Source organism: Microcaecilia unicolor, chromosome 3 (assembly GCF_901765095.1).
Source record: "Microcaecilia unicolor chromosome 3, aMicUni1.1, whole genome shotgun sequence".
Taxonomy (NCBI): Eukaryota; Metazoa; Chordata; class Amphibia; order Gymnophiona; family Siphonopidae; genus Microcaecilia; species Microcaecilia unicolor.
In genome coordinates this window covers 252,212,993-252,226,412 of record NC_044033.1, presented here as the reverse complement: position 1 = coordinate 252,226,412, position 13,420 = coordinate 252,212,993, and the positions used below count along the sequence as shown (strand labels likewise).

The window sequence follows — 13,420 nt, the reverse complement described above, 5'->3', positions numbered from 1 at the left end:
GTCTGTTTGCCTCCTTTGGTTTATGTAGTTACAGACAAGAGACAGCCAGGGATGAAAAGGGCAGGGCTGTGCCAGGTCACAGGCATTTTGCTGGAGTCTTCTCTGGTATTTTCAGCCCCCCCCCCCCCCCCCCATTCGCTCTGCATTTTGCTGGAGTCTCCTTTGGTATTTCAGCCTTTCTCTCTTTCATTTTGCCGGCATCTGTTTTGGTATTTTCAGCCTTTCTCTCTTTCATTTTGCCGGCATCTGTTTTGGTATTTTCAGCCCCTGCCCTCTGCATTTTGCTGGAAAGTACCTCTAGTATTTTCAGCCCCTGCGCTGTCTGCATTTCGTTGGAGTCTCTTCTGGTATTTTCAGCCCCTTCACACTCTGCATTTTGCGGCATCTGTTTTGGCATTTTTAGCCCCTACCTTTTCTGCATTTTGCTGGAAAATACCTCTAGTATTTTCAGCCCCTGCACTGTCCTCATTTTGTTGGAGTCTCCCTCTGGAATTTCAGTCCCTGTCCTCTCTGTATTTTACTTGTGTCTCCTTGCACGCTCTGTATTTTGCTGGCATATCTGCTGTTTTCGGTTCCTGACCTATCTCGGGCCATGCTAACACCCTTGAAAGCCTCTCATCCCTGTGAAAGTACTGTTATAAACTCACCCCACCTCCTTCCTGTGGCAAGTTATCAGAATAAGGGTTTAAGGAATGATTTCAATCTTACATATTTTATTTAAAATTTGTACAAAATATATTGCTCGGTTTCTTTCAAGAAAATAAGTGAAAAAAAATTGTATTTCAAGGAAACCCCATAATACTGATACATAAATGGCAGTTTCTGATTTACATGTTCACCCAGGCTGGAGCCAGCGAAGTCTCCAAGTGCTTTGAGGCGCAGTTTCTCTGGGCCTCGCTGTACAGTGCATTCTGGGGTCTGTAGTTTCTGACGTCCTCTGTTGGAAAATTAGTTCGTCGGTGGCAGGAGGCTCGGTGCAGGTGTAATTTCAGTTTTTTGCACCAAAGCAGTACAAGAGATTCCCAAAGGGGGTAGCAGGTCGCCAGGCCGAGACATTCAGCAGAGGAGTCTGAGTGAACATGGGGACCCGAGGGTGGGAGGGAGGTTGTTACAGGCGGTGGAAGATGTGAGGGGAATAGTGGGGGAGAAAAGACAGGTCAACATAAGGGTTAACAAACATGTAGGTGAGACCTCGCTGGAGTGATTTGGGCCATTTCAGACCAGATTTGAAAAGCTACGCTCCCTTCATCTTGGCACGGCGGAGCCACCAAATGGGGGTGGGGTGGGGGGAGCAGCTCTTAAGAGCTGTTTCCAGCGGTATTGGTTTTATCACAAAACGAGATGGGGCTGGGGACCGAACTCTTCCCCACTGACCTGAAGCCAATTGACCAATCCCATATTGAGTCAGTGGAGGCTGGTGGGGCGGTCCTGAGGAGAATGGGTGGAGAGCAAGGTAGGGTGGGGGTTTCTTCATTCTCTCTTGCGCAGGTGAATGTACACTATACCGCTGATCAGGCTGAGGGGGAAAGCCACCCAGGCCAAAACAAAGCAGTGGCCGAAGTAGCCCCCGGACTTCCTGGTGGGGTGGAACTCATTCACGTGACTGGCGTAGATGACTGCTCCGGTGAAGACAGCCAGACCTGCAGAACAGAAAATAGAAATTTGATAAACAAGCTGCTCACTGGGGAAATAAGTCACCCACAGGCTCTGGTTACCAGGGGAAATGGCCTGAGCCAGGTTTGGTATCAACCTCCTGGTGCATTCTGGGATTTGGTGTTCTGATTCCTGGTGGGAAACTACACAACCCATTGAAGCCCTGGGGATGCCCCACCATGCCTGAGGGCTTCTTAAAATCCACAGGTGCAGGTACACAAAAAAGTAAACATGACCCATGGGCCAGGCTGAGGATTTTTCTATGATTTCCCAAGGTGCACTGCACACTAAGGGGTAATTTTCTACAGTTCACCTTCTATATCAGCAATTTCACGCCTAAGTCCACAGTTACAGGCCTATATTTAGACGCAAGCTCTAATCCCAGCTGAAAAAATGATCGAAATGCTTGCGCTTAACTGCTAATATTCTGTGACCCGTGTGTGGAAGTGCTAGGAATGCCCCTCACCCATCCAGGCCCCTCCCAAGTCTACACCCCCCTCGCAATGGCTCGCTTTGGATTTTGTGTGCACAATTTGTAGAATATGGGCTAATGGCGCAAGTTCAAATTTAGTGCCATTAGCAGCTAATTAGGCACCTAAGTTATGTACCCACGTGAACCCATTCCCTGACTGCATTCACAGCTTTATGCCCTAAGCGTAAGAGTCAATGTACAAGATTAGAGAATTAGGAGAAGAAAGCCCGAACTCATGGCCCCGCAGTCGCTCGGTGGTTGAGTTTTTTTTTTTTTTTGTTACATTTGTACCCCGCGCTTTCCCACTCATGGCAGGCTCAATGCGGCTTACATATTGTATACAGGTACTTATTTGTACCTGGGGCAATGGAGGGTTAAGTGACTTGCCCAGAGTCACAAGGAGCTGCCTGTGCCTGAAGTGGGAATCGAACTCAGTTCCCCAGAACCAGAGTCCACCACCCTAACCACTAGGCCACGAGTTAGGGGGGAAAGTCCGAACTCGTGGCCACCGCTTGGGCTTATAGGCCATAGATAAGAAATTAAAAATAAATAAAAAGTTTGACATGTATTAGCAGCGTGTGGACTGGCCCTGCTAATTTGGTATGAGGCAATTTCAGAAATGAAAGTTACTACTACTACTACTTAACATTTCTAAAGCGCTACTAGGGTTACACAGCGCTGTACAGTTTAACAAAGAAGGACAGTCCCTGCTCAAAGAAGCTTACAATCTAAAGGATGAAATGTCAAGTTGGGGCAGTCTAGATTTCCTGAATAGAGGTATGGTGCTTAGGTGCCGAATGCGACATTGAAGAGGTGTGCTTTGAGCAAGGATTTGAAGATGGGCAGGGAGGGGGCTTGGCGTATGGGCTCGGGGAGTTTATTCCAAGCATAGGGTGAGGCGAGGCAGAAAGTTACTGTGCTTGATCTAATGTTTTTCATGGGTAGGAGGATGGAGGCAGTGGCCTAGCCATTCAGGGAATCGGCAGAACCGACAGCCGCATGGCCTGCTGCCTTCACCCCCTTGCTGTGTGCACCCGGGGTGGACCTCCCCCACTGCCCCACTTTTGCTATGCCACTGGAACTCTCTAGTCTAGTGGGTTACAGGATCCGAGGCAACATGGAAACCATGGGCGGTCATGGCAAACAATCTGATTGATTTCTTTGACCGGGTGACCAAAGAAGTAGGATCAAGGGCGTGTGTTGAGTGTTTCAGCAAACCTTTGATTCTGTTCCTTGTAGGAGGCTGATCAATAAACTGAGCGGCCTGCGATAAAGCCCAAGGTGGTAACCGGATTAGAAATTGGTTGACCGACAATGACAGAGGGTGCTGGTGATGGAATTTGCTGAAGGGAAAGGCAAGTAGAAGATTACCTCGGGGAGGAAAACCTTAGGGTATCAGTGTAATATGGTGGGTGAAGCCAGAGGGATGTCGGGCTGGATAGAGACAAGTATAACCAGCAGAAAGGGATGAAGTGATGAGGACAGTGTACAGGTCATTGGTGAAGCCTCGTTTGGAACACTAAGGATAGAACAGAGCTGGTGCAAAGAAAAGACACTACAATGGTATGGGGTCTGTAGCAGAAGACGTATGAGGTCCTCAATATGTAGCCCCGGAAGAGCAGGACAAAGGAGAAATGATAAAATTAAAAGTATTAATCCACAAAACAACCTTTTTTTTCCATAGGAGAGGATGCTGAAGAACTAAGGGATATCAGAAAACATTTTTTTTCACAAAGTGGTGGATACCTACAATGTCCTCCTTGAGGAGAAAGTGGAGACAAAAATAGCCAGAACAGCAGTTAACAGCCCTGAATGCTGGACTGGGCAGCTGAGAGGGGCCAGTTCAGTCTTTACCTGCCATCACCTGTTGTGTTACACTGGCAAAAAGCAACTTACTGGCAAAGATCTGGAAGATGCCGGTGGCGTAGAAGAGGCCCCCCCGCTCCATGGTGTAGAGCTGACACATGAAGAGGATGAAGGAGAAGCTGGAGAAGAGGATGGCCAGGACCATCAGAGCCTGCACAGCATGAAACCATTCTGCAAAGAAACACATGGGGTAGAGAAACCGTCAGCTATGAGAGACTGCCAAGAGAACACAGTCTCAATCCTCCTCTTAAAATCCATATACCCCTCCCCTTATTGCACAGAAAAGGGAGGGGCACAGAGGATCCTCAGTGGTGGGGGGAGTGAGGGGTAAGCCTGGGAGGGGCACAGAGGATCCTCAGTGCTGGGGGAGTGAGGGGTAAAGCCTAGGAAGAGCACAGAGGACCCTCAGTGGGGGGGGGGGGTGGGGGGGGGGGGGGGGGGGGAATGCTACAGTAGGAATTAAAAGGACCTAGAGCTAGTGGTTATTCTCTGTTTCTGTGCACAGTTGCTATGTGGCCAGCAGAGAGCGCTAGACTTCCACATGTCTGATACTGTCAGTGCTGGGGAGGAGTATGAGGGAAGTTACTGTCCCATCATTTGATGTACCACAGACCAGCCACAGCAGAACCTCTGCTCCCAGTGCCTCAGAGGTCTCTTGAGGTGATTAACATACACACTGTCTCTGTTCTATCTCCCTTTGTTTGGGGTCTCCTGTCCCCAGCCCCCCTCCCTGTTTGGACCTAAACTACCACTTCCACTCCATCACATCTTCCTACTGCCCCACCACCCGCTCCCGGCAGGAGAAAACAATAAGAGGGAGTCTTCTCCTAGGATATTTACCATTGTCGGACACTGAAGAACAGAGCCAGGCCTCTGTGTTATTGTTGTAGAGGCAGTCGTACCAGAGGTTCACCGTCTCCTCATCCGGAAACACCCACCATGACTGGAAAGACATAAGAACAAAGCAGATGACAGCAGATAAAGACTAGAGAGTTCACTCAGTTGCCTGGTTCTCCATTTCAGTCAAGGTGGACCCATTTAAATCGGGTTTTCCGCTGCTGCTGCTACTTCACATATTTCAAAGGGATGTGTGCGTTCGGGAAAGAGCATGCACAAGTAGAATGCACACAAGCATAGAACAATTCTATCCAGTCTGTGTCTTGCAGATTTATTATTTCAGATGGACATTACTGGGCTGACCTGATCCATTTTCATCAGCTGAACTGAATCACATGCTGAAGTTGGCCTGTTATGAATTGATTCTTATGACTGTCACTGTCTACCATGTTTGAGATTTAATTGTTAAATGAGAGAAATGTCATATTTATTGATAATCCATTTTTTTTTTATCAATTTAAAAATCAATTAGTATCTACCCTGCTTCAGGTAGGTGACCATATAAATCCTTCCTCCCCATCCCCATATACTTAAAATCCCCTCTCAAGCCACTATCAATGGCTGTCCTACTTTACACCAAAAAGGAAATGAGCGTGAAATACATTGCTGAAATCTTGAGGCACTGTGTAACCCACTTGGGAAGGGTTTATTGCCTGTGTTTGTTGGGACACCTTCCAAACTCTTGCGTAGATTCTTTCAAGACCATCGCAAAACATAGCATTGAGTAGGCCATCCATTTTGGCCTACCCTGGAGCTATGTTTTCTGTCTCAAGAATTGAGCGGTAGGGGTGATTACCTTGTCAAGCGTGGCCACGAAGAGAATGATGAGGATGATGATGTGAAAGGCCGTCACACCAAAGAGCAGGAGACTCATTGTCCAGTCAGCTGCAGAGAGACCAAAGCAAGGAAGCAGATCAGGCATGAAACTGGTCAATCACTAGCCAAGCAACATGGCGGTCAGATTACCCAGTTGGCCAAAATGTCTTCTAGCATCTTGGCCTCTAGCCAACAAATTTGACATCAAATTAGTTGTTAACCCAACCAACCAACCACCTATGCAACTAATCCGTCAACCAAGCATTAATCAGTTGTCCAACTACACTGTCTCACCATTAAACTCCTGTTCAGCTAACTAACTCGTCAACAGGGATGGGCTGTTGGTCGCCGAGATGCGTAAATATGGCGTCAAAATTTTGGCACCAAAATGCAGTGCACTGAGCTGAACCTAGATATTCAATGCCTGGCCATTTCTGGTAACCAGCATCGAATATCCAGTTTTTTAGCGACCAGCTTAAACTTAACTGGCTAACTTAATATTTAACACTGGCTGGTTAAGGGCCTCTTTCATTAAGCCACGCTAGTGGTTACCGGTGCAGTAATGTGAAAAAAAGCCCGTTCGCCTGGGAATCTCTAGCACGGCTGGATGAAAGAGGCCCTTATTTTATAGTGGCCAAAGATAGGACTGCTATTTAATTGGTCTGATTTGGCTGCTAAACTTGGCCGGTGAAGCACTGAATAGCTGCAGCTAGCTGGTTAACCGCTATGCGCTAATAAACCGCAGAGATAACCAGCTATCTCGAGCTCAATAGTAGCGCTTAGCTGGCTAAGTGGTATTTAACCATCCATGGGCTGTTCGGGGCTAGTTAAATAGCACTGAATTTCAGGAGGAGGGGTTATAGTAGGCTGCTGAAAGGATTTCTCCGGCAGGCGTACAACTCACAATAATAACTTTACTGAAAGGTACTGGGGTTGAACTTAAAAAACAAGAATAACAAGACAATTAGGCATTTAGATGTGAGAAAAAAGGACCAACATGAGCATAATGGGGGCAGGACATGGGTGGAGAATCAGTGTGGACAGCGTACAATTAAAACACAGTGAGCCTGGGACCATTTATCACCTCCTAAACAGGAGGCACTAAGAGGGGGGGGGGGACTGACCATTTGGGCAACCGGGCAGTGCCCAGGGGTCCAGAGGCTATGCCCGGTTGCCCGCCGCCACACATTACATCCCTCCTGCTGGTCTAGTGGTCTCTGCAAGGGCAGGAAAGAATCCCACTGGTGGCGGTGCCTTGTTTTAAAAATGACTACTGCGGTAAGTCTCGGCAGCCATTTTGAGAACATGGCAGTGCCGGGCACATCGATAGCGTGGGGTTCTTTCCTGCCCCTCAAGAAGCCACTGGACCACCAGGGCCCACTTTGGCTCAGAGTGTGTGGGATGGGCGGCAACTGCAGCGGTGGGGGGGAGCTGTAAGTTGCGGGAGGGGGTGATGGGCAGTGGTCTGGGGAGCCCGGGGGCCCTGACCACTGTCAATCCGCACCTGGTAAATAGTGTCCAAAGGCAGGTGCCACCAAGATCCGCACTAGATTGATATTCTGTAAAGAACACTCTGTGCGCAGATCTCACGCCTAACTTTCGGCGTGGTATTTACGTCTGCAGAAACCTGCTGGAAATGCACGTAAACGACCCTGTGTAAAACCGCGCCTAATTTCGGGGAACACTCCTGACCCTCCCATGGCCGCACCCCCTTTTCAGTCCCGCGCTATAAATTTTAGGCACACATTTTATAGAATAGGGCACAGGACAGTTTCATGTGTAAAAAAAAAAACGGAGTGCCAGTGAACACTGATTGCTGATTGTTAATGGCTCATTGACTAATTAGTTTGTGCATGGATCTGGGATTCGCACCCAAATTACAGTGACCAGTATAGAGTCAGGGTAGGTGTCTCCATGCCAACTGCCGCCTGATTAGCGCGCTCTAATGCAAATGTTTTCTGTATAGCCTGCAACGGAGGCCTTGGTGGTTGCAGCGTTATGTGTGTCATTATCAGCCATCAATTTCCTGCATTAAGACATGGAAACTGCAAAATCTAACACACTTTAATAAACGGACCCCAATATGTTAACCGTCCAACCTGTGCCTTAGTCTGATGTTCCTTTTGGAGAATGATACAGGGATGGAGACCTGCAGTAACCACAGGGACAGAGTCCATGGGAGCGGGGCGGGGACAGAGTCCATGGGGACAGGGATGAACTTTGTCCCCGTGTCATTTTCTACTTTTAAGCCTGTTAATGAACTGGACTGTTATTTATGTTTGAGTGATGCAGACAATGATATTTTGATATTTTGAAAAAACAAGCAAAATTGAATGGGGGATCCTGTACATCCTGCTACCAGCACATCTTCTAAGAAGACATCTTCTATTGCAGGCAGGACTGTGGAAGACAGGAGAGCTAGACTGAATCCTCAGATTGTTGACGACTTATTCGCTTACAGAACGGGTTGTGTTTTGTACCCCTGGACATTTGAACAGGGTGAATTAGGGTTCCTTGGGGTAATAGAAGTTAGCTATTGTTGGGGTTGGAAGGGTAGAGGGAGTTATTATAGTTGCTATTGTTCCTTTTTATACTTTAATAAAAAGATTTAAATATAAAATCATAAGTGTTCGAGGCTTGTGCAGATGAGGACAGAGCCCATGGGGATGGGGCAGGACCAGAACGCAGGGGGATGGGGTAGGGACAGAGACAGAACACACGGGGATGGGGACAAACTTTGTCCCCATGTCATTCTTTAGTTCCATTCTCTCCATGAAGGTCAAATTCAACCCTGGTTGTTTTGATATCATCAGGCAAGAGAGTTCACTGGTTTTCACTCTGCACTCCTTCCCCTCGCCTTCCACCCACTCCTCTCTCTCACATGCACTCAAGTCGAAAGAGTAGAATATTTTGCATGTATTTTTAATAAACCAGATGTCACATGACTGCAACGCTATTTCGGAATGCCTAAAGTCCTGGAGTACGGCCAACGATTTCTTTTTATTCCCCGTCTCTGTTCATTCCTTAAACCACAGCCCCATAAATACAGACTCTGCACACAAAAATTCCTGTGTCTCTTTTGGTGTTTAATGGAAACCAGATGAGGATGATCACGTGCTTCGCTCCTCTCCCTCCCTCTCACCAGTTCCTCTATCTGTCACCCACACCTCAGTCTCCCCAGTTGGGTTCATGATGAGGGAGGGGCTGTGGTGCTTCACCCCTCAGACCAGCTCCTGTGAGAAGCTGTGTATCACCAGCGTGTGAGGCATTTTGCACTGTTAACCATTGCCAGCCCTGTGCTACCAGCCTTGCAGGGTGTCCTCACTCCTCCTAGTCAGTCTCAAATTCTTGTACACCCCACCCCCTCGGGGGACCACCCAAGCCACTGCAAATGCCATGTCTCTAACTGGACTGACTCGCCCACCTTCTCTATAATGTAGTCACACGTTACCCGCCTCTGTCTGAATCAACTACCTCTCCATCCATCAACCTCCATCTTCAAGACTGTTGCTAAAATTATGTATTAAGGTTTGTTTATTGCGGCCTTTTTTTTAAAGAAATTCACCCGAGGCGATGTACAGGAAGAATAAGTCAAACACAGACAATAGACAATTACAGCTGTAAAAATATTCAAACAGGACCTAGGTAGGCTGGATTCAGTAACTGGCACTCAAAATGGCAGTGGTGTACCTTGGTTGGCTGCCACCCGGGGTGGGTCGCCGCTACGCCCCTCCCCCTCTGAAGCGCATCATCACCACCTAGGGGTGCACCGAGCAGTCGCGCGACTGTCGGCTCTGCCGGTTCCCCTGCCCCGGAACAGGAAGTGACGTCAGAGGGGGCAGGGATCCGGCGGAGCCAACAGCCACGCGACTACTCTGTGCACTTGGAGCGGACTGCCCCCCCCCCCACCGCCCCACCCTTGATGCGCTACTGTCAAACGGTATCCTTTGCAGACTGCACGTAGCAGCGGGATCCATGCTCAATTGTGTCGCGCTATTCTATAACACTGCAAACATTCCAAGGGAACTCCCGTCAACTGCCCCCCCACAGCCACACCCCCTTTGAAGATCCACGCAGAAACACTTAGGCGCTATTTTATAAATGGGCATGTGCATATGTTTTCACGCGGATCTGCCCTCTTTGCCCCGTTTTGGCGCCTCGCATCCGTTAGAATGCTTTTCCGATCCATGTAACGTATGTAGATTTCTCCCCGGTATTTCACAGACTGCTACTTATCTGAAAAGGTGTGCGACTGATTGCGATACGGTATCGGTACGTCTGTCTAGTGATCAATAGGCGTGTCTCTATTTGTGGTTGTGTTGAGTGTGGGTCTGTGTTGATTACATACGTCGGAGTCTGTGTGTGTGTGAGACTGAGGACCTATCCATTTATCTATGAGGGGGTGACTGGGTGTGATCAGCCTTCCGGTGGCTCTGCGCCAGGAGGCCTCGTTCTAGAGGTTTAAAACATTATTTGACCCTAAAAGCCTTTGGGTCAGTTAATTTGAGAGTTGCTTTACCTTTTATCTCTTTTCTATGATTTTGAATTTTTTTTCCTTTTTGAATTGTATTAATTTTTATTGTATACTGCTTGGATGGTTTGCCATTGAGCGGGATATCAAATAAACTTAAAACAGTGCATCTAGGGATGGGCTGTCATTTGAAACGAATGTCGTCTGCTGGTAATAATGTGCTCGCTTTCCACATAGCGTGCAGACTATCATGCCTGCGCAAAACATTGAACGTGGGCACCCTATTGGGAAGGCAAGCGAGCTTGTTGGAAATGAAAACGACACAAACATTTTCTAGGCGCCCGTCTCTGCTAAGGGGTTGTTTGTGTGTGTGTCTCTTTGTGACTGACGGTGGGTACTGTGTGATTATGAGGGGGTGTCCGGGGGTCAGTGTGAGTCCATGTGTGACAGTAGACATGCATCTGCATCTTGGCGGTGACATTCAGACAAAGGATGTCTGTGACTTTGCTGGGAGCCGGCTGTGTTTTAATGATGTGTATGTGACTGTGGCAGGTGTGTGTGTACGGCTGATGGACACTTGTGTGACACTGATGGATGGATGTGCATCTGGGTGTGTGTGAGACACTGTGCTGGGTGTGTATGTATCTCAGTGCGTTATGTCTGTGTGATTGTGATGCTTGCTAGTAATTCATAGGGGTGTCCATTACTCTGCGACTGTGAATTTTGTGTTTGTGTGTGTCTGTGAATGAGATTTGTATGTGTGTACATTCATTTACATATGTGACAGATGGGTTATGTCCGTGTGCGACTGTGAAAAAGGTTGTGTGTGTGTTTCTGTATATGGGGCTGTGAGTGTGATAGGGTGTGTCTGTGTAGATGTAATAGATGTGTGTTATTGAGATAGGGTCTATTTGTGTGTGTGACTTGCTAGCTGTGTGTAACTGAGAATTTGTGTATGTTATTTTATGAGGGAAGTCACTGTGTGTCGGCTTCTGTGGGACTGCAACAGGGTGTGTCTGAACATCGTGGTCTGTCTGTTTGTGGGGGTAGGCAAGGGACCCAGGGAAACGCCTTCTTTAAAACACAACCCCCCCACCCCGACTCCACACACCCCTTCTGCAACAGGTGACACACCCTACAAAAATCCGGGAGGGGAGGACGGGGGGGGGGGGGGGGGGTATCCAGAGCCCCCTGAACCTTTACCATTAATTCAGTAAAAGAGACACCCCAGCCCCCCCCCCCCCACATCTTAAAGCACTCCAAAACTCTCAGCATCACCCTTCATCCCCACTCCAAAAACGTTTTGAAAATCCTGCCAAGTTTATGAAAAGGTTCTTGTAAATTAACAAACTAAAGCTTTTGTTCCCCAAGGCCCCCCCCCCCCCTTATGCTTTAGGGCAGAAGAAGGCACTTACTGTGGGGCCGGGGTCAGCATAGGGCAACGAGGCTGTGGCTCTGGGTGTCTCTCGTCTCCCTCCCTGTCTCCAGCTCTCTGTGCCGGGCTCTGCCTTCACTTCTGCTTCATATAGAAACCGACCCCCCCCCCCCCCACCACCCTTCACTGCCATATGATGGGAGGAGCTGGGGTTCCTTTGGCACCAGTGGGGGCTCCTTCCCAACCTCCGGATGATGGGGGGAGGGGACAGGATCCCAGCACCCCACCCCAGGTGGACCAAAACTCCATCCCAGGACACCTTATTTAGTATCCCCCCCCCCCCCCCCGCCCCACCCATCACTGTCCCCAAAGAGGTTAGGAAACTTCCCAAATCTTTTTCCCTCCTCTCCGCCCACTTCTTTCTTTCTCTCCTCCCTCCCTCCCTCCTTCTCTAGCTTAGTTCATTTTTAACCACAGTTTTTCTCTTCTCCCCCCCCCCCCCCTCAAATAAACATACCTTTTCTTTCAGTGGGCCCTTCCCTTTGGATTCTTCTTGCTCTTTCCTGGAAGCCAGATGTGCACTGCTCTACACGACAGCTGGCTGGCAGTGGGCTGGGAGGAGACGGCTGCTGTTTGAATTAGGAGGGGGGAGAGTGTAGTGGGCACCACTGCCATGTGGGAGTGAGCACTACAGAAAGGGGGGGAAGGGAGAGGCCGTTATGAAACCGGATCCCGGGTAGGCAGAACTTGGCAGGGCTGGGGAAGTCATGCTGGAGCAGCTCACAGGACCGGTTCCTGCAAATCCAGAGAAAAACCCCGCAGGGGCCATTGGAGAGGAGAAGCTACAGAGGTGTCAGTTTAGCAGGGACTCCTGCAGTGGGAGCAACTTCCCAGCCATGCCCTGTCTGTGCCAGGGGGGACCAAGGGAGTTCCGGTGTACAGTGCTGCGTATGCCTTGTAGCGCTATAGAAATTATAAGTAGTAGTAGTTCCTGCAGTGTGAGCTTCTCTCCTCAGCAGTGCCCTGGTGGAACCTTTGCAGTGTGAACTTCCCTCCTCAGCAGTGCCCTGCTGGAACCTTTGCAGTTTGAGTTTCCCTCCTGAGCAGTGCCCTGGTGGAACCCTTGCAGTGTGAGCTTCCCTCCTCAGCAGTGCCCTGATGGAACTCTTGCAATGTGAGCTTCCCTCCTTAGCAGTGCCCTGTTGGAACACTTCCAGTGTGAGCTTCCCTCCTCAGCAGTGCCCCGTTGGAACACTTCCAGTGTGAGCTTCTCTCCTCAGCAGTGCCCTAGTGGACCCCATGCAGTGTGAGCTTCCTATTCATGTCTTCTAGTGAAACTTGCCATTTTGCTCATGTCTGTTGCATCTCTGCAGACAGTGAGTGTATCATCTCTTCCTGAGAGGAAATTAAACAGGAAGCAGCTCTGACATCTTAAGAATAAATCCTTACTTGATTCACTGGCATTAAAAATGATTATCTCAGCAATGCATCTCAGTCAGCAGCACTATAGTGTGAATTTAAACAGGAAGCATCTCTGGTATCTCAAGAAAATATTCTTACTGTTTTCAGTGGCATTAGAGATGGCATCTCCATCAGCAGCACTACAGCTGAGACGTGACTAGCCCACTGCTATTCAGTGCAAGGTGTTTGCTCGCCAGTGCTCGTGGATGTAGCTGTGCTGTTCACCATCAGTAATTCTTCATTTTCATGCAGTGATGTGAAAAGCGGCCACACAGCCTCCCAGGCATCTCCCAAACCTGAGAAAACAAAGATGCAAACAGAAGGATGAAGCAGTAAACAGTGATCTTCAGTTTTGTTCTTTCTTTTGTAAGGAAAAAAAATATTAATGGAGGGTTACGAGACCTATCAT

The 13,420-nt window shown here is 48.7% G+C and overlaps 2 protein-coding genes across 3 annotated transcripts in view; one reads left to right on the top strand and one right to left on the bottom strand.

The window, feature by feature from the left end:
* Nucleotides 1-13,420, top strand: part of LOC115466521 (sulfotransferase family cytosolic 2B member 1-like) — a 1,032,539-nt gene that overhangs the window by 185,014 nt on the left and 834,105 nt on the right. The gene's annotated exons all lie outside the window — the stretch shown is intronic.
* Nucleotides 694-12,232, bottom strand: EMP3 (epithelial membrane protein 3). Of its 2 annotated transcripts, none has more exons than XM_030197827.1 (5): nt 12,068-12,232; nt 5,685-5,773; nt 4,832-4,934; nt 4,022-4,162; nt 694-1,640 (listed from the first exon to the last, which is right to left on the bottom strand). In XM_030197827.1, the coding sequence occupies exons 2-5, from the start codon at nt 5,760-5,762 to the stop codon at nt 1,471-1,473; spliced, it is 492 nt and encodes a 163-aa protein (XP_030053687.1). In that variant the 5' UTR covers nt 5,763-5,773; nt 12,068-12,232; the 3' UTR covers nt 694-1,470. The 2 variants fall into 2 exon arrangements, with proteins under 2 accessions (XP_030053687.1, XP_030053686.1); XM_030197826.1 differs by lacking the exon at nt 12,068-12,232 and adding an exon at nt 11,591-11,677.

What these genes read in the sequence shown, in the direction of transcription:
- EMP3 (XM_030197827.1), bottom strand. Translation starts at nt 5,762, where the DNA reads ATGAGTCTCCTGCTCTTTGGTGTGACGGCCTTTCACATCATCATCCTC. An exon ending in TTCTTCAGTGTCCGACAATG is followed by an intron (nt 4,163 to 4,831) that starts GTAAATATCCTA and finishes GTTTCTTTGCAG; the next exon opens with AATGGTTTCATGCTGTGCAG. An exon ending in CATCTTCCAGATCTTTGCCA is followed by an intron (nt 1,641 to 4,021) that starts GTAAGTTGCTTT and finishes TCTGTTCTGCAG; the next exon opens with GTCTGGCTGTCTTCACCGGA.